General features: G+C 38.9%; 5 protein-coding genes across 6 annotated transcripts in view; 4 read left to right on the top strand and 1 right to left on the bottom strand.

The window, feature by feature from the left end:
- Positions 1-1,126: 1,126 nt before the first annotated feature.
- LOC107042331 (osmotic avoidance abnormal protein 3) lies at positions 1,127-7,292 on the bottom strand. Of its 2 annotated transcripts, XM_015263331.2 has the most exons (5): positions 7,146-7,292; positions 6,831-6,902; positions 4,603-6,117; positions 2,922-3,309; positions 1,127-1,998 (listed from the first exon to the last, which is right to left on the bottom strand). In XM_015263331.2, exons 2-5 carry the CDS (start codon positions 6,900-6,902, stop codon positions 1,730-1,732), a joined length of 2,244 nt encoding a protein of 747 aa, XP_015118817.1. In that variant the 5' UTR covers positions 7,146-7,292; the 3' UTR covers positions 1,127-1,729. The 2 variants fall into 2 exon arrangements, with proteins under 2 accessions (XP_015118817.1, XP_015118816.1); XM_015263330.2 differs by lacking the exon at positions 7,146-7,292 and having other exon boundaries at positions 6,831-6,911.
- A 1,013-nt stretch (positions 7,293-8,305) lies between these two features.
- Positions 8,306-9,748, top strand: LOC107042335 (cytochrome c oxidase assembly factor 7 homolog). The gene is made up of 3 exons (XM_015263336.1): positions 8,306-8,488; positions 8,558-8,692; positions 9,175-9,748. Exons 1-3 carry the CDS (start codon positions 8,389-8,391, stop codon positions 9,642-9,644), a joined length of 705 nt encoding a protein of 234 aa, XP_015118822.1. The 5' UTR covers positions 8,306-8,388; the 3' UTR covers positions 9,645-9,748.
- A 980-nt stretch (positions 9,749-10,728) lies between these two features.
- Positions 10,729-13,199, top strand: LOC107042334 (gamma-interferon-inducible lysosomal thiol reductase). The gene is made up of 5 exons (XM_015263335.1): positions 10,729-10,938; positions 11,139-11,309; positions 12,091-12,288; positions 12,383-12,538; positions 12,933-13,199. The coding sequence occupies exons 1-5, from the start codon at positions 10,891-10,893 to the stop codon at positions 13,032-13,034; spliced, it is 675 nt and encodes a 224-aa protein (XP_015118821.1). The 5' UTR covers positions 10,729-10,890; the 3' UTR covers positions 13,035-13,199.
- A 1,137-nt stretch (positions 13,200-14,336) lies between these two features.
- LOC107042330 (GILT-like protein 1) lies at positions 14,337-15,953 on the top strand. Its single transcript, XM_015263329.2, has 5 exons — positions 14,337-14,628; positions 14,699-14,869; positions 15,292-15,492; positions 15,573-15,728; positions 15,802-15,953. The coding sequence occupies exons 1-5, from the start codon at positions 14,584-14,586 to the stop codon at positions 15,895-15,897; spliced, it is 669 nt and encodes a 222-aa protein (XP_015118815.1). The 5' UTR covers positions 14,337-14,583; the 3' UTR covers positions 15,898-15,953.
- Positions 15,954-16,112: 159 nt separating this feature from the next.
- LOC107042328 (GILT-like protein 1) overlaps positions 16,113-19,568 on the top strand; it is a 4,672-nt gene continuing 1,216 nt past the window's right edge. The window contains exons 1-2 of the mRNA XM_015263328.1: positions 16,113-16,374; positions 16,445-16,591. Of these exons, the coding sequence (XP_015118814.1) occupies positions 16,327-16,374; positions 16,445-16,591 (195 nt within the window). The 5' untranslated portion in view covers positions 16,113-16,326. The remainder of the gene's footprint in view (positions 16,375-16,444; positions 16,592-19,568) is intronic.

Genomic DNA, 19,568 nt, shown 5'->3' with positions numbered 1-19,568 from the left:
AATGTTTTGTAGCAACTTCAACGTGAAAGTAAAAGTAGCTCATTCGCGGAGCCGAGGAAGACAAAAAATATACCATAAAAAGATACTCATTTTTTTTAATGCTTCCAAACTCGCTTTCATTCGTGGGGCACTTGCCTTTTCATTTTGAAATCAGCCATTATTCGGTTAGATATAACATGGGAAAATCATTCGCAGGATGTGCTCTGCATTTCGAGTTAAATCGTGGAGGTGAGATTAGACATGAAACTGAATCGTGATTTCACGTTTCCTGAATTCTTATCAGTCATTTGAAATAAAATATTTATTACATTTATTCCGGTCGGTTCAACTGAAGAGATCATCGGTGTGCGCGATAGATAAGCCGAGTTCAAATGCCTGGGGATAATTGTGTCACGATCGATGGATTTCTGGGAAAATTTACGGAATGTAAATACAGGAATCAGTAAACGATGATACATTGTTGGGAAAATATTGGCGTTTTGTGGATAATGGGGTAATTCCACTCGAGGGGAAATGTCTCAGGTAATTTCGAGTTTTACCTTGAAATTGAAGTGAACTTGAATTGTTTGGCTATCAAATTGAGTTAAATTTCTAATTCTTTGAAATTAGTAGTAGTTGAACTGATTATGTTTCATGATTTTTGTGGACGTCTGCAGAACGGAAATCAGTAACCGATGACATTATTATGGAAAAAATGAAAAATTAATCGATAATCAGCAAGCAATTAAATTCGATTTGAGAGGAAAATTCTAATGAACTTTCAAATTCAATTTTTGAAATTCTAAAAATATATTCAACCGAATTGTCCAAATTCTCCATCATTTCGAGTGAATAATTCATCTAAAATTCCTGAAAAGTAATCTTTTAATGAAAAAATTTCAGTGGAAATATTGCTTGTGAAAAAAGTCCGAGATATGCAGTTGAACTCGCGATGTTCCACAATTTTTACAAACTTCTGCAGAACAGGAAGTACGTAGTCATCCCCAAGAGCACGCGATCCCACTCAAGCCGTAATAGTCTCTAGAAACTTATGCATTCTTCATTATTTTCGTCCACCTCTCTCCACGAGTAAGCCTAGGTTTATGGAAAGTTTTGACCTGAATAAACTAAAAGAAAACACCTCAAAGCCTTGACAAATACCTTCAATTTATGTACCCCATGTACAAGTAACAATTATCATACTCAAAAAGATATATTGTGAACCGTGTGGGTCATGAACGATCAGATAATGATCGCAAGAGTCGTTAAACGAGAGAAAAAAAACTCCACGAAGAGAGAGATTATCTCGCAATCGAGCACTCGTTGTTTGTTCATTTGAGTTTTTTCTCACTCCTGAGACTGGTTATTGATTAAAATTCGCACTTAGCACTTTGTATTTATCACCGGAGACATCTGTTAAGTATTCACAGAACAGAGTATTTTATGGAATCAAATAAAATTTCTTTGGAACACTTTGACGCACGTAATGTGCATTAACAACTGTCCACAGGCCTGCAATTGTCCCCATCCATGACCTCTGGAGGAATAAAAAAACGATTCTGCGACTGTCAGAGAAGCCTCCAAATCCGCCGCACATCTCCCAATGAAGACTGCCTGTTCCACAATCAAAAGTATTAAAAAATAAGAGTCTCTTCGGTTTTGCAGCTTTACGTAATGACTTTCACTGGAGACCATCGAGAACATATCGTAAAAATTGATATGACTGACGATCCTTAGCATCGTAGTCTCGTCAGGAGGTCATGCGGGAGGGCAGAGCCTCGAGAATACGTGGAGGTATTTTCTTGGAATGACTTGAACTCAGCATTGACCGGGGCGCTGTGTCCTGGACCAGCCAGGCGTTGAAGGAGCCTATGGGACGTCCTCCAGCGAGATGTGCGGGGACTTTGCCAGGGGTCTCCACGGTTGGGGCACTCGTCTGGAGGTTCAGGGCATTCAGCTGAAGGTAGCTGTTGGTGGAGTCGTCCGAACCACCGGATTTACTTAGTCTACCGTTGGTTTCTAGAAAAAGAGCAGTTATCGTCGGCAATGCGTTGACATCGAGTGCGATTTAGAGGGAAAAAATTGTGGAATTTCAGTGGGAATTCTATAAAATTCCCATTTACGTGAATTTTTAATGGAAATTTTTAATGAAATTATGAAGAATTTTCAATTGAGGATATCTAAGTACTTTGGCTATTTTCTCTCGAGTGAAATGCTTTTCTAGTTTTGTAGTTGAATATCCCAGTTTCTGGGCATTTTACAATGATTTTATTATTTAAATTTTGGGGGTCTGAATTTTAATGTCGATATTGAACCGTTAGAAAATATTTAAAAAATCTGAAAAAAATTAGAAAGTTTACTTTTGGAGGAAGATTGATGAAATAATTTTAAAAAATTAATAAATAATTTAAAATCGTTTTTTCCAAATCATAACAAATTTATTCATTTTCAGAATTTTACCAGAAATCGATTTCCTGCCTAAAAACAACAACTGTTTAAAAAAATAATAATTCTGTATATTCATGATTTTTTTTCAAATTTTTCTCACGTAGTTTAATTGACAAATTTGATGATTGAAAATGATTAAAAGATACTTGGATATCCTTAATTTGAAATTGAAGAGTATATTTACCTAAATTTTCCTGATTTCTGTGCATTCTCATAAAAAAATTGAACTGGAAGTTACAGATTTCACGGGTTTTTCCATAAAAATTGGAATTTTTAATGAAATTTCTTGAAATTGCATTAGAGCTGTCACTCAATAAAAATTTCCAAAAAAATATTATGATATTACAATATTACAAAAATATTATTTTTGATATTACATTATTATATTAAAATATGATATTATTGATAATATTACAGCGAAAACGGTGCAAATTCCCAAGTCTAGTGCTCAGTGAATGAAAAATTTCCCCTCGCGAAACTTCTCAAATATTTACCAAAGGTCTTGGCCTCCCTAGCCCTAGCCAACAGCTCATCAATTCTATTCCTCTTGAAATAAGTCCCGACAATGTCCTTCCTCTCGTGATGGCTCATTTCACCCCTCGACTCATCATCGCTATCCTTATCATCACTATTATTATTGTGATCGGGTTTTGATCTCCGGCCGTCGCGTCCCAGCGGTGGTGGAGGTGGCAGTGGTATTCTGGACGAGGCATCCGGCAATCTCCATCTACCAAGCTCATCGCACCATGTTGCTGCAGCACGTACAGCGGTGAGGTCACGCAACGGACAACCAGGACGCAGATGCGGCAGCATAGCCTCGCATATCTGTGTTGCAAGCAGTTCTCTCCGTAAGAGTTCACGACGTTCCGCGTCCCAGGACGCCTACGGGGTATTACAAAATAACGGGAGTCTTATAATTTCTTTTATGGAGTGATTTGGGGTAACGGTATTAGATGCCACTCGCGTTAAATACCCCGCGATTTATCAAATCGATTGACAAGGGGAAGAGGAAGAGGTTTGAAAATGATTAGTTGCCTAGAAATAATTTAATGCCAATGCTTGTTGACGTGCGCTTATGAATGAAATTTTAATTCACTCCTGAATATACAATTGAACACTAGATTATTCACTTGAGACTGGTCTAGAATTCAATGATGATTTTTATGAATTATTTTCAATTTTCTTTTGATGGCTTTGTTCAGATAAATATGAGGATATCGATGAGAATAATTCATATATTTTTATATTCTGTATAAGATAAATGGGATTACTTTTGTATGACATAATATGCAGCATTATTTATGAAATGAAATTGGGTTGAATTGAAGGGGAGGAGAGGTTCGAAAATAATTAGGAGTCTGGAAATAATTCAATGTCAATGCTTATTGACATGCGCCAATGAATAAAATTTTAATTAATCCCTGAATATGTAATTGAGCACTAGATTACGCACTTGGAACTGCTCCAGGATTTTAAAATTAGAAATTCGAAGCAATTTCAGTGCCGTCTATTCACAAGATCCCCAACTGTTTATGAATTTAATGAATCCCTAATAGTAGAATGATTGGACAGAAGATACCTATCGTGACTATCGCTCAAAAAATATCAGCTCAAGGCCACGATCTTTTTATAATTCCCTCAATCAGGAGAACTACCAGTCAAGCTTGCTCTCTCCTCCCCATTTCATTCTCTTATAATTCTCCCTAAGGAAGTTAATTGAAAGGAAACGTTTCAATCAGAGTGGAGTAAACTCTTATTACGTGTTCACAATGTTTTTCGAGTGAAAATGATTATTCACGTCTGAAGAAAACTAGTCGACTTCATATTTTGTGCAGACGATAAAAAAAATGCGGAATCACTCAAAAAATTGCATCAGTAATTTGTAATTTCAGATGAAGAGAATGAGTCTGATAAAAATTTGATAGTAAATTATAGTAATCGTGCTGCAAATTTTACGAGATTTTTTGCATTTTTGACTAGAATGTCGTTAAAAAATGCTGAAAAGTTGATAACACGAATTTTTAAATTCAGGAGGAAATTTCCACCAAATTTTTTTTTTCGCCTAAAAAAATAGTGCATTTTATAATTAGGAAAAAAAAAATTTCTGGCGTTATGAGTTTGCAATAATATGCGCTAAAAATAGTATTTTCGCCGAAATTTCTCAATCGAATTCACCTGAAGATCGAGAGCTTCAGCCTCCAGTTGTTTGGTCCTCTTAGCCATCCTCTTGAGGGCATCCTCAGTAGTCCTCAGCTGTCCATAGACCTCGAAGGCCCCGCCACTCCCCTCCTGCGCGCTCTTCTCCAGCGCCGCAGCGATGATCTCCAGCCGCCGCCTCCTCCTCTCCCTCCGTTTCCTCAACTCAGCATCCCCCTGCGCCTCTCCCCCAATGGTGAGCCTCTCCAGCCGCCGCATGACCTCCCTCTTGGCAGCCTCCCTCTTCCTCCTCCTCTTCTCGTCGATCTCCCTCGTGGTGGAGGTCCAGACCTTGGCCTGCAGCCCCGTCTCCGCGGCGAAATTCTCCTTCCCACTCTCATACCTCCCCCTGAGGGCCTCCAGCTCCTCCCGCAGCCTCTGCGCCGACATGTTCGAGTCCTCGCACTCCCTCTTCAACTTCTCCACCTCCTCGTTGTACGTCAAATTCGTCTCCCTCTCCTCCTCATCATCCCCATCAAAATCCTTCGATCCTTCCAACAACTTCTTCAGCCGCTGCAGCTCGAGCTGATACTGCCTCAACAGCGCGTCCTTGGGGTCCTCATTGACAACGGGTTTATTTTTAATGCACCTCGCCCTGGCGGCGTACCTCAGCGTGCTCAGTGTCTCCTCCCCGTTGTCATCGGAGGGACTCACACAGGCTATCATCAAAGTCCTCGCATTCCCCCCCAGACTATCCCTCAAAAGTCTCGTCAGCTTGCTGTCCCTGTACGGCACATGTCGCCCGTTCCCCGCGGCAAGTGCACTGATCACATTCCCGAGTGCTGACAAACTCAGATTGATGCTAGCAGCCTCCTTCAGCCGATCGCCAGCGGCCCCAGTCCGCGATTGCCTCTCAGACCCAGCCAAATCCACCAGATGGAGCCGACCCCTTCTCACCGCTGCCCCCCGCTTCGCCGTGTCCTCCCCCATGGCCAAGGCCTCCAGAGAAATCGTCAACACCGCGTGACTCCTCGAGGATGTCGCGTTCATCTTCGTCGCCGCCAATGCGCGCCGCTTGTCCCCCTGCTCCACCAGTCTGGCGCACTCCGCCGCGTCCTTGACGGTGACCTCCCGCAGGCCTCCGGCGACGTAAGTCCCGCGCGAAGGGTCCTCCTTCAGCTGGAGGCTACCCTCGACGCAGTTGTCCTGGAGGAGATCCCGCAGTCGTTCGTTATAAATCTCGAGGTAAGACAGAAGCGCCAGGTATCGGGTGTCGGAAGAAGCTGTCGATGTCGCCTCGAAGATGTGCTCCAGGGTTTTCTCGACGAAGCCGTGCATCGTGTGGGACTTGCCGCAGCCAGTCTGGCCATAGGCGAAGACGGTGCCATTGTAGCCTTCGAGGACGGCCTCAACAACGACCGAACCCACGTCCTCGTAGACCTTTTCAGTTGTGCTGTCTGGACCAAACGCCGCGTCAAATTGATACGACTTTCCACCCCCGGTGGAACCCTCCAATGTACAGGTCTTGGCGATTGGATCCACCGAGAGGATATTCTACGTAAAAACCGAGAGAACGTTGATCATTAGTTTTATCTATTCTGAATAATCTAGAGCACGTTGAAATCGATTAATTGATCCGGTTATTTTTCTCGCTAGCCGTTGGCTTCATAAACTATCGATTCTATTTGCTCATGTGTGAGTTGATATTGAAATGCCTTCGACATTCAAATTCATTGTTAGTGGCTTTACTTAGGGAATCATTAATTATTCAAATGTCCTCTAGGCTGCTAATGTCACCGGCGAAATATTCGCATCGGTAAGGAGGCGAACATCTTTATCTCCAATCTCTTTTTTTAAAGGGAATTATTACGTCTGGCAAGACGTGAGGATTTTTTTTCCGGCAAGTAAGAGTACTCAGAGCTGCGTAAATAATTTTCGGAAATTAAACAGCCGAGAGGATGACAAGAAAAAAATGCAATGCTGCGAAAGCTCGATCGCGCATGTTTTGACTGTTGGGTCGCCTAGCTACCCACTCCAACGCTCGATATATAACGATGACGATTTTTTTTCCATCCCCGAGTGATGCACAGTGTCTGGGGCAAAACCATTGACCATGGACCATTTTTTAAAATCCCCAAATCCAAAAACGCGATTTAAACCCCAAAATACGATGAAATTCCTCTGAATTCCGTCATTGCGAGGAAAAAAAAAATTGCAAATTTGAGAAATCCATTTTGCCCCAGTGTGAGATGATCCCCCCGACTCACCTGACACCCAGAGGACTTCTCCCTCTGGTTCATGGGCCTGCACCTCACGGCCACCTTCACTGACTCACTCATCTGTAACATGCGATGAAAAATTTAGGTCATCGCGACAATAAAAAACAGATTTGGCTCCTGGGGTTCAATAGAGAATAATAAACCGGGGGTAATACGCCATTGCGTGACCGGCCAATTTGGCATGACCTTGAATGATTGGAGGCATTGAACCACTACCCCCCAATGCCCCTTAATTATTTCTGAGTCTTGAGGGTGGAACGGAGGGGCGAGATTGACAGAGTTTCGTGGTGTTTCTGTACTCACGCTATAACGCTTCCCGTTGAGTCACACCAAGATGAGGAGATTAGCGATGGCCTAATGACCGAGTGCAGGTTCCGATGTTCACCCCAAAGTATTCCGAATAAACCCTTCGAAATGGGCTATTATCACTCTCATCTCTATTGACTCTGTTCCGCTCGGTTCATCCATGTTGCATATGCACAAACATTTAAAATGCGCAGGAAACATCACTGTTTGTTGATGAAATGTTGACGAACTTCCAGACGATTAGCGCACATTCACTTTACAATTTCGCGATATTTATTATTTTGAGGATTCCGGGGTTTTTATTCCAATGCAGAAGTGATGACTCGTCGTGTGGGCGAGGTGACACGTTTGAGAGGTGTCAATAATTGCGGAAAACTGGAAATGGATGTAAAAGTGGAGCACGACACGCTGACCGAGCTTTCAGAGGGAAACTACCCCTGTTGAACGTATACCGTGTGTTTATTCCAATTTATTTCATAGAGCTTGCGCAAGCCCGTCATTTTCAAATATTCGTGCCACTCATGCGCGCTACGACAGCTCAGTCGATAAATAAGAGTCTGAAGTAATGCGATAAATAGAGCTTGAGTGATTAAAAAAATTTAATAAGACAATTAACACTTTTTCTTACGTCGTCACGCAAAAAGATGAGGAGATTAGTGATGGCTTAATGACCGAGTGCAGGTTCTGATATTCACCCCGAAGTATTTCGAATAAACCCTTCGAAATTTAGTATTTTCACTTTTGTTATTTCTATTGTCTCTGGTACATATGCACAAACATTTAAAATGCGCAGGAAACATCACTGTTTGTTGATGAAATATTGACGAACTTCCGGACGATTAGCGCACATTCACTTTGCAATTTCGCGATATTTATTTTTTTGAGGATTCCGGGGTTTTTATTCCAATGCAGAAGTGATGACTCGTCGTGTGGGCGAGGTGACACGTTTGAGAGGTGTCAATAATTGCGGAAAACTACAAATGGATGTAAAAGTGGAGCACGACACGCTGACCGAGCTTTCAGAGGGAAAGTACCCCTGTTGAACGTATACCGTGTGTTTATTCCAATTTATTTCATAGAGCTTGCGCAAGCCCGTCATTTTCAAATATTCGTGCCGCTCATGCGCGCTATGACAGCTCAGTCGATAAATAAGCGTGGCAATTCCGGAGCAATACGATAAATAGAGGAATTCGAGTGATTTAAAAAAAAGTTCTAAATACGAGAATAAACACTTGTCATCATGACGTTTAACTTCAAGAATGAAGAGGACGTGCAGGCGTACCTCAAGAATATTTACATGGAGTACCGGTTCGGTTGCGAGACCGAGAAGAATGGAAACGGTGGGTGAGGCCCAGTCTAACCTATCTATTATCCATTTGCCATGAACTGATGAGGAATATTTGTTACAGCCTGTCATCTTTACGGGGATTATATGGAAAGTATTAAACAGGATATAGAACAAGCCGCTAGTATTTACAAGAGCAATTGTGATGAGAGAAACTGGCCGAGAAGCTGCGCCAAATTCGGTGGATATAAAATTCTAGGTAAGAGAGGAAATCGTTATTTTCACCAGTTATCCATCGAGCTTTGGATTTCGCGGGATTTTAAAGTAGCTATACCCTCACGGTAAATTAAAAGATTATTGAAAACTGCAAGAAAATACCAGTCGTTTTGGTTTCCCAAAGGTTTAAAGATCAGGATTTAACCCAGTGTCTGTGCAAAAATCCAGAAATTTGTTGACACCTCATAAAAAATGACCCACCGTTTCACGAACAAGTTCTGTTATTTGTTTATAAGAAAGAAATGATTAAAAAAATATCAATATTTTGCGAAATTAAATTTAGATAATACTGACTGGGTACGATTTTTCAAAAATTTTCTCATGCAATTCAGTTGCAAAATTCAAAATGTGAACATGAACATCACTAAGAAATGAATGAAATTGATGATAATGAAGTGCAATAAACGATAAAGTAATTAATTATCACGGGAAAAAAATTCTTTTTCTGGTTTATTCCTCCTCTAGGCAAAGGATGTGAGAAGAACATTCCTGAGGCATTTAAATACCTCCAAAAAGGCTGCGAACTGAATGACGCAAAGGGATGCGTCCAGGGTGGAGCCCTAGCATCGATAAAAACCATAACCATCGAGGAAGACAAAGTGAGCCAACTAAAAAAGGCAATGGAGATGTTCAGGAAAGCGTGTTTTGAGTTCAAGGAGGAGCCCGGTTGCTTCTACCTCTCTGGCATCTACATGGGAAGTCACAATGAGTCCATAGAACCCAATTTCACCGAGGCGTACAAACTCAGTTTAATATCCTGCGAAATGGGAAATCCATTTGCATGCGCCAATGTCGCGCAGATGCATGCACGAGGCGATGGGGTGCAGAAGAATCAGGAGATTGCGGAGGTCTTCAAAGAACGGGCCACAATCCTGCACAAGGAGCTCAGTGAACTCCAGAGACAACTGCAGTTCCAGCAGGGCATCAATACGTGATTTAACGGGGTTTTTAAAATTAGGAATATTGAATTTTGTGTTTTTTATTTCGTGCCTGAAATTTATTGATTCTAGTTTGATGAGAATAAACGATGTGGAGAGTATTCATGCATGAGTTTTAGTTTGATGTCCCGTGATACCTAATCTACATGTGTTTATGGAGGGACAGGTCGATGACCTACGTTGATGGGAACGCAAAGAGAGGGGAGAAAAATTGGTGGAGTCGAGTGATTGGCAATTCAATTTGCGCAGTTTATAAATTGGCTTTTGATTCTTGACAACTACTGATTTATTTCTCAAGGTTTATAAGATGATAAAATAGATGAAGTGGAATTCCGCCCGCTCTGATGTGTTAAATTTTTATCGATGAGATTGATTTTTGGATAGAAAATCTATAACGAATTCAATTTGTGCAGTTCACAGATGAATTTATGATTCTTTATAACTACTGACTTATTTCCTAGAATTTCTATTTATGATAAAATTTATTCTATTTATGATCAAAAAAATTGATGTAGTGGAGGTTTACTGGCCTCGATGTTTTAAATTTTTATTATTATTATTTTAATTTTTTTTTTTTATTATGTCGGATTGAATTTGTGCAGTTCATAAATAAGTTTTTGGTTCTTTCCAACAACTAACTTATTTCTTAGAATTTTAATGATAAAAAAATTCATGAAGTGGAGGTTTGCCTTGACGTTTCAAATTATTATCCCGACGAAATTGAATTTTAGACAGGACATCTGTATCAAATTAATTACATGCAGTTCATGAATTAGTGTTTGAGTGTAAAATTTTACTCCGAGAAGATTCGGAGCTAGTCAACCATAAAATGTGATCCCCTACACACGACACTTGAATCAATATCAGCTTCAACTTTCACAAACTGAAATCAAATACAAAAATCCATCGCCACATTCCCGTTATCGACAAGCCTGTAATTCAATATTACATCCTGAACCCGCATATTTAATTGGTACCACCCCCACCCCGTGCGTTCTCCCAGGACCGAAGGTCGGAAATGAGCATGTGATGAACCAAAACACGAGTGGAAAGAGACAACGGATCCTCTGACCCCGATGGGCGAAGGAACACCTATGATCTCCCACTCCCTGCCTCATCGTCAATTCAGGTACACATCCCCCACCTGAGAGTATCCTTTCGCTTGTTATAATATCCGAGTCCCAGTGGAACGTTCTCTCAGTTTTTCTTACGATCAAGGAAGAGATACAAACTCTTTCGTAACATGACGCGATTCCCTATTATTAGTGCCTTTGTGCTGCTCTGTGGATCGGTAAGTACACAATTCTGCGTTCTTGTTCAGTAAAATAGAAATTGCTTGAGCATAAATGTGATACGTTTTTATTACATTCCTTTCTAAAGTGAGAATAACAACGCTGAAAGTGAAAACCAGTGAAAAAAGAAAGTGAAAACCACACACCATTTTCGGATGAATCGTTAACGCTCATAATTACTCCTGTATTTTTATTTCAGAACATAAATGCAGAGGCACCATGCAAATTATCGCCATGCATTACTGTCGACATTTACTACGAGTCGCTCTGTGGAGACAGCATGATGTTCATAAGAAATGAATTGGTGCCTTCGTATCCTGCACTCAAGGATTACCTCAACATCAATTTTGTGCCCTATGGAAAGGCTACTGTTAGTAGTTAATGACAATTAATTAGAGTTAATTTATTTGGATTTTGTTTTATTCTGCACACGTCTTCGGAGTGAAGATGTTATGGAATTTAAGGATATCCTAAGGATTTAAGTATTTTGATTATTTTTTCACTAGTGAAATGCTTTTCTCATTTTGCAGAACTCGAGCTTTTATTTGAGGCCCATTTTCCGGACATTATACAATGATTTTATCATTTAAACTTTGCAGGTCTGAATTTGAATCTCGATATTGAACCGTTAAAAAACACTTTTTAAATCTGAAAAAATAATTAGAAAATTTATTTTGGAGGAAGATTGATGAAATTATTTAAAAATTGCAATTTTTGCAAATTAGGAGCATTTTACATAATTTATAAACAATCAATTTTCCACAAAAAAAAAATCATTTGGTCGGAATCGTAAAAAATTTATTCATTTCCAGAATTTAATCAGAAATCGATTTTATCCTTTAAAAAATAAGATTTCCAAGATTTTAATTAATTTCAATTATTTATTTATGAAAAACGAATGTTTTAAAAAAATCATCAAAATAATCGTCTGTAAAATGTAATTTAAATGACGCTGAATGCTCATGATTTTTTTCGAATTTTTCTGTCGCAATTTGATTGACTAATTTGAAGAAAATGTTTGAACGTTTGAAATTATGAATGAAAAAATTCTCTTGCCACATCTTCACTCCAAAAACATTTCGGAAATAATTCATAAAAAATTGGCAAGCTCACCGCAAAAAGAAATTCATCGACATTCGAAAACTTTCCAGACTAAACTAAACGAGTCAAAAAAATACTCGTTCACATGTCAGCACGGCTCGACCGAGTGTCAAGGAAACAAGGCCCAAGTATGTGGATACGACGCTATCCTCAGCTCGACGAAATCCTTCGAGGAGAAGCAATCTCTGGCTGTATCTCTCATCGGTTGTGTCATGTCCAACAATAATCCAGCCACAGCTGTGCCACAAGTATGCATATATCGAGAGACCAGAATAATAGTGTCTTGTTTAGTATTCACTGATCTTATCCTCGCCACGATATATTCCATGTTATTTTTTGTAGTGCGCTGAGACCGCAGGATTGAGCGAAGAGACAAGGAAGATAATCGACGATTGCATCAAATCGGAAACTGGGGATGCCCTTCTGGCTGCCTATGGCGATAAGACACACGATCTCAAGCCTTCACTGGCATTCGTGCCTACTATTGTTCTCGATGGGGTGATTATTCATTTATTCATTTGCTTTTTCAAGTTGAAATTTGATCGGCATTGCAAAAAAAAAAAATAGAATGAGATTGAATGCGCGCTCCATGAATTAGACAATTCTCCATTCTAATACAATTCACTTTAATTATGAAAATGGACATTGAATAATTGATACCAATTTTTGCGCAATATTTCGAACTGAATATCGAACAATTTCAATGAACAATAAGGAATATTCTTATTGGTCCCCTTTTTATTATGGAAAAAAACACGAAAAAATTCGGAAAAAATGAACGTGTGACACATTTCGGTGATCTCCTTTTTTTATAGAGAATATTTGATAAATTAGAGAGAGAAATTGACTAATTGATTTAAGTAATTTAAATAATTATTGCATTAAATTGCAGGTATACTCCCAGGAAAATCAAACGGCAGCAGTTTCCGACTTCAAGAAACTCATCTGCAGTCGCATTCCCTCCGAGAGCAAGCCAGCAACTTGTTCGAATTGAATAAATCAAGAATGAAGTTTTTTCAATTCTTTTCGAATGATTTATTCCCCGTTTTATGCATGAACTATGTGATTTTGTCATTGGAAAGTTAATGAATAGATTAATTGAGTGAATTATGAAATGTAAAGAAATTATGAAGAATAAACGAATGGTGATTTATGGGAAGTCGAAATTCTACTCCAAGTTATTTAAATTATTGGGATTATGGGTGGAATAAATTATTCATCTCTGAGAACACGTGATTTATAGAGGAAAGAATAGATTAATCACTGAATTATTCTGCATTTTATGCGAACAAGACAGGCTTCAGAAATATGAAATAAAAAAAATGAAATTGTACGCAAAACTTGAAAATAATTTCAGTTTCACGATTTTTTATCAAAAAGACTGAACCCACTAGAATTATGAATGTAGCAAACGATTCGTCTGTGGAAGAAATAATAGAATAATCATTTAAAGATTAAAAAATCTTTAGTGATGATTTAATGATTATTAATCATTAAATTAATCTTAGATGATTAATTGTCCATGTCCAGTGAAAATCGTGTCACTGCTGTCCCAGGGGTATATTTCACGACGATAAATTATTTCATTCAATCGTTAATCGGTATCGGGATATTGATGCAAATATTGATCCGATATTTCCTCATACCGATATTTTTGTCTTGATTGCAAATCCATCACATCAAATGTTGAATAAAATATTTAAAAAATGAATTAATTGTAATGTTGCAGTGTAAAATGTACTTTTGTCATTTTTTCCATTTTTATTGTAAAAATGCTATTGCAACGAAAAATGTATGACAAAGTACGCAATAAAGGACTGCGAGTTTGATGAAATTATTTTATTATTCATAAATAAAAAAGAAGATTGCGCTTCTTCCTTGGTGCAATAAAACAGTGCAGTAACGAACTATAAACTTCCCAGTTTCCACAGAATAAACACTCAGTCATCGTAATTCCACGTTCGGTAAATCCTTGAGACCAAACAAAATGAAACTAAACCAAAATCAATGAATGAATCAAAACAATCTTCAACATTTTTTTTCTAGATCGAAACTTTTGTCTTCATTACAATATTATATCCAATGTTGAAGAAAATATGTAAATAAAAAATGATTTAATTTTAATGTCGCATTGCAAAATGTACACCTGTCATTTGTTTCATTTTTATTGCAACCAAAAGTGCAGTAAATAACTATAAACTTCCCATTTTCCGCAGAATTATCACGTAAAGTCATCGTAATTCCACGTTCGGTAAATCCTCGAGACCAATCCAAATGCAGAAAATCGAACCTTCTACACAACAAATCCGGTTAACGTCGTAGAAAATAATCCGATCTATTGAACCAACAGTCTACCCAGTCGATTCGCGATTATCGCTCTCATTTGCACTCTAATCTCCCACTCTCTGCTATTCTGATATCAGCTCGTGCTACTTGAATTATTTTCCGTTTGGAAAAGAATACTCCCGAGCACTAGTGGCACGACGTTCTCCGGGTTATCGCTGCGATTGAGACCGAGTTATCACAGTAACAACTATTGCCCGATGCTGCGACACGTTTCGGTTGTCTTTGTGCTGCTGTGGGGATCGGTGAGTTCACCAATTACTCCACATTATTGATTATTGATCATTAACATGACCTTTTCTTCAATTTTATCAGAGCTTGAAGGCTGAGGCACCTTGCAAGTCATCGCCATGCATCAACGTTGACATTTATTATGAATCTCTCTGTCCAGACAGTGTCAGATTCATTAAGTATCAATTTGTGCCTTCATACTTCGAACTGAAGGACTATCTCAACGCTAACTTTGTGCCCTATGGAAAGGCCAGTGTGAGTGCAAATGATTTTTCTGTGCGAAATGTGCACGAATGAAAATATTCGTTGAAATTTAACAACTATAGTTGTTAAAGTTATTAAAATGCAAGAACGATTCGTTAAACAGTTCAGATTTTCACGGAATATCTCCGAATGTAAGGGAGACAACCAAATTTTCGTCATCACCTTTTTGCAGAGCGCATTGACGGCTACAAAAACGGTCATGACAAAAATTTTGCTATTTTCCTTAGATTCTGAGATATTCATTAAAAACTGGGCAATGGTAAAAATCGACTGAATTCCATCGCATGTTCAATAAAATTCAAAATCCAATGATTTTTCTCCCTGCACTGTCCATTGAATTTAAATTTTCTTGCAAAAATGTAGATGTTAAATGACACCAAATATTTTTCTCCTCATTCTTCCAAATATTTCAGCAAAGACAAGATGAATCCGGGAAATGGTTGTTCAGCTGTCAGCATGGACCCTCCGAGTGCCGTGGAAATAAAGCGCAAGCCTGTGCCTTAGATGTCATTCAGAATTTGGAAACAGTAAGTTTCGCTGACAAACAATCTCTGGCAGTTAAGCTCGTCAAATGTGCAATGGCCAGTGGCAATCCATCGGCAGCTGTGCCACAGGTATAAATCAATCAATATCCATTTCAATTTTAATCACTCGTGACCATCGCATTCAAAATTTATGCGGCTGTATACTCCAGTGCGCCAGAAATATGGGATGGACCCCAGAGATGAGAAAGGACATAAGTAATTGCATGGAAACGTCTCACGGAGACAATCTTCTAGCGGCTCACGGTGATAAGACACACAATCTCAAGCCACCGGTATCATTCATACCCACTATCGTCCTCGATAACGTGAGTTCCTCGACAAGATATTTCCCATTGTCATCAAGGTTTCTGATTATTCGCTTCTCGTCACTGATTGTAGGTGTACTCAGATGCCAACCAGAATGCGGCACTCGTCAACTTCAAGAAACTTATCTGCCAGCGAATCCCAAACAAACCGCCCACCTGTGCAAATTAAATTAATTGAACACGATGTTTTTTCAATTTCCCCGGCAATAAATGGAATTATCTTAACGCGTGAACATTTCTTTCCTTGTTCTAGTCACAATAATCATGGAATTTCAAAAATATAATGATTGTTGTGACAACATTCATGTCATTCATGTTTCAAAAATGCAACCGCAGTATCGCCTATACGTGAGAATTTTCCAAACTTTTTTTATTGTAAAAATATTTGTCAAACCAAAAAATGTACCACAAAATGCGAACTCAAGGATCGTGCATTTTGGATTATTATTTTATCCAGGGAGTGAAAATGTTGGGTTTCGTGCTTTCATCGATATAAACAAGAGAGGATGATGAGTACTTAAGAGGACCAGTGGCATGACATTCTCCGAGTCATAGCTGTATTCTGTTGAAGGCAAGTCAACGTCGTACCCTTTGCATAATGATGCGACACGTACTTTCTGTTGTTTTGGTTTTGGTGTGTGGATCGGTAAGTCGATCAACTACTTCACATTATTAATATCGAGGAATTGATCCCCACGATCTTTTTATTCCGTCAGAGCACAGAGGCGGTGATCAAGGTCGACATTTATTATGAGACCCTCTGCGGAGACAGTATCCGCTTCATTAAAGATCAACTGGTGCCTGCGTATCACGGGCTAAAGGACTACCTCGACATCAACTTCGTGCCCTATGGGAAGGTGAAGGTAAGTGAACATGAATTTCCATCGTAAGATGCACATGATCTGTTCATTTAATGATTCTTTCATTCATTTATTCATATTTAATTTGAGACTTTCGAAGGTCTCAATCAGGGATGGCCATCAATTGTACGAGTCTTCAATATTAAATAAATTTCCGACTTACAGTGATTAAGTTTTAAATAAGGGAGGGTAGGGTAAAATGGACACTCTAGACTTTTTTAAAAATTTTCATAACTCAGAAACAAATGTATCAATGGAGCTCAGTTCAGGCTCAGTTCAGGCTTTTTAGCGATTATCTCGGAAACTATGAGAGATAGAGCCTTAAAACCTATTCCATTCGATTCCTGAGGAAATTTGGGTTCCGTATAGGCAGATGGACGGCTCAGAATTGCGTTTTTCCACTTCCTACACCCTATACAAGATGAATTAAATTAATTTTTTTGGCACTTTCGTTTTTCGCGATTATCTCGGAAACTATGAGAGATAGAGCCTTAAAACCTATTCCATTCGATTCCTGAGGAAATTTGGGTTCCGTATAGGCAGATGGACGGCTCAGAATTGCGTTTTTCCACTTCCTACACCCTATACAAGATGAATTAAATTAATTTTTTTGGCACTTTCGTTTTTCGCGATTATCTCGGAAACTATGAGAGATAGAGCCTTAAAACCTATTCCATTCGATTCCTGAGGAAATTTGGGTTCCGTATAGGCAGATGGACGGCTCAGAATTGCGTTTTTCCACTTCCTACACCCTATACAAGATGAATTAAATTAATTTTTTTGGCACTTTCGTTTTTCGCGATTATCTCGGAAACTATGAGAGATAGAGCCTTAAAACCTATTCCATTCGATTCCTGAGGAAATTTGGGTTCCGTATAGGCAGATGGACGGCTCAGAATTGCGTTTTTCCACTTCCTACACCCTATACAAGATGAATTAAATTAATTTTTTTGGCACTTTCGTTTTTCGCGATTATCTCGGAAACTATGAGAGATAGAGCCTTAAAACCTATTCCATTCGATTCCTGAGGAAATTTGGGTTCCGTATAGGCAGATGGACGGCTCAGAATTGCGTTTTTCCACTTCCTACACCCTATACAAGATGAATTAAATTAATTTTTTTGGCACTTTCGTTTTTCGCGATTATCTCGGAAACTATGAGAGATAGAGCCTTAAAACCTATTCCATTCGATTCCTGAGGAAATTTGGGTTCCGTATAGGCAGATGGACGGCTCAGAATTGCGTTTTTCCACTTCCTACACCCTATACAAGATGAATTAAATTAATTTTTTTGGCACTTTCGTTTTTCGCGATTATCTCGGAAACTATGAGAGATAGAGCCTTAAAACCTATTCCATTCGATTCCTGAGGAAATTTGGGTTCCGTATAGGCAGATGGACGGCTCAGAATTGCGTTTTTCCACTTCCTACACCCTATACAAGATGAATTAAATTAATTTTTTTGGCACTTTCGTTTTTCGCGATTATCTCGGAAACTATGAGAGATAGAGCCTTAAAACCTATTCCATTCGATTCCTGAGGAAATTTGGGTTCCGTATAGGCAGATGGACGGCTCAGAATTGCGTTTTTCCACTTCCTACACCCTATACAAGATGAATTAAATTAATTTTTTTGGCACTTTCGTTTTTCGCGATTATCTCGGAAACTATGAGAGATAGAGCCTTAAAACCTATTCCATTCGATTCCTGAGGAAATTTGGGTTCCGTATAGGCAGATGGACGGCTCAGAATTGCGTTTTTCCACTTCCTACACCCTATACAAGATGAATTAAATTAATTTTTTTGGCACTTTCGTTTTTCGCGATTATCTCGGAAACTATGAGAGATAGAGCCTTAAAACCTATTCCATTCGATTCCTGAGGAAATTTGGGTTCCGTATAGGCAGATGGACGGCTCAGAATTGCGTTTTTCCACTTCCTACACCCTATACAAGATGAATTAAATTAATTTTTTTGGCACTTTCGTTTTTCGCGATTATCTCGGAAACTATGAGAGATAGAGCCTTAAAACCTATTCCATTCGATTCCTGAGGAAATTTGGGTTCCGTATAGGCAGATGGACGGCTCAGAATTGCGTTTTTCCACTTCCTACACCCTATACAAGATGAATTAAATTAATTTTTTTGGCACTTTCGTTTTTCGCGATTATCTCGGAAACTATGAGAGATAGAGCCTTAAAACCTATTCCATTCGATTCCTGAGGAAATTTGGGTTCCGTATAGGCAGATGGACGGCTCAGAATTGCGTTTTTCCACTTCCTACACCCTATACAAGATGAATTAAATTAATTTTTTTGGCACTTTCGTTTTTCGCGATTATCTCGGAAACTATGAGAGATAGAGCCTTAAAACCTATTCCATTCGATTCCTGAGGAAATTTGGGTTCCGTATAGGCAGATGGACGGCTCAGAATTGCGTTTTTCCACTTCCTACACCCTATACAAGATGAATTAAATTAATTTTTTTGGCACTTTCGTTTTTCGCGATTATCTCGGAAACTATGAGAGATAGAGCCTTAAAACCTATTCCATTCGATTCCTGAGGAAATTTGGGTTCCGTATAGGCAGATGGACGGCTCAGAATTGCGTTTTTCCACTTCCTACACCCTATACAAGATGAATTAAATTAATTTTTTTGGCACTTTCGTTTTTCGCGATTATCTCGGAAACTATGAGAGATAGAGCCTTAAAACCTATTCCATTCGATTCCTGAGGAAATTTGGGTTCCGTATAGGCAGATGGACGGCTCAGAATTGCGTTTTTCCACTTCCTACACCCTATACAAGATGAATTAAATTAATTTTTTTGGCACTTTCGTTTTTCGCGATTATCTCGGAAACTATGAGATCCGATTAATTAGCCCCTCATGTAGAGATATTCCAAATTTTTATTTTTTTTGTCATTGAAGTAGTTTTGAAAAAAATTGCGAGCTAATAAAAAAGATTTGCGAGTTAGGACTTTTTTT

The sequence above is a fragment of the Diachasma alloeum genome, unplaced genomic scaffold (assembly GCF_001412515.2).
Source record: "Diachasma alloeum isolate Michigan unplaced genomic scaffold, Dall2.0 Dall_scaffold_00443, whole genome shotgun sequence".
In the NCBI taxonomy this organism is placed as follows: Eukaryota; Metazoa; Arthropoda; class Insecta; order Hymenoptera; family Braconidae; genus Diachasma; species Diachasma alloeum.
This window is presented reverse-complemented; position numbering and strand designations above follow the sequence as displayed.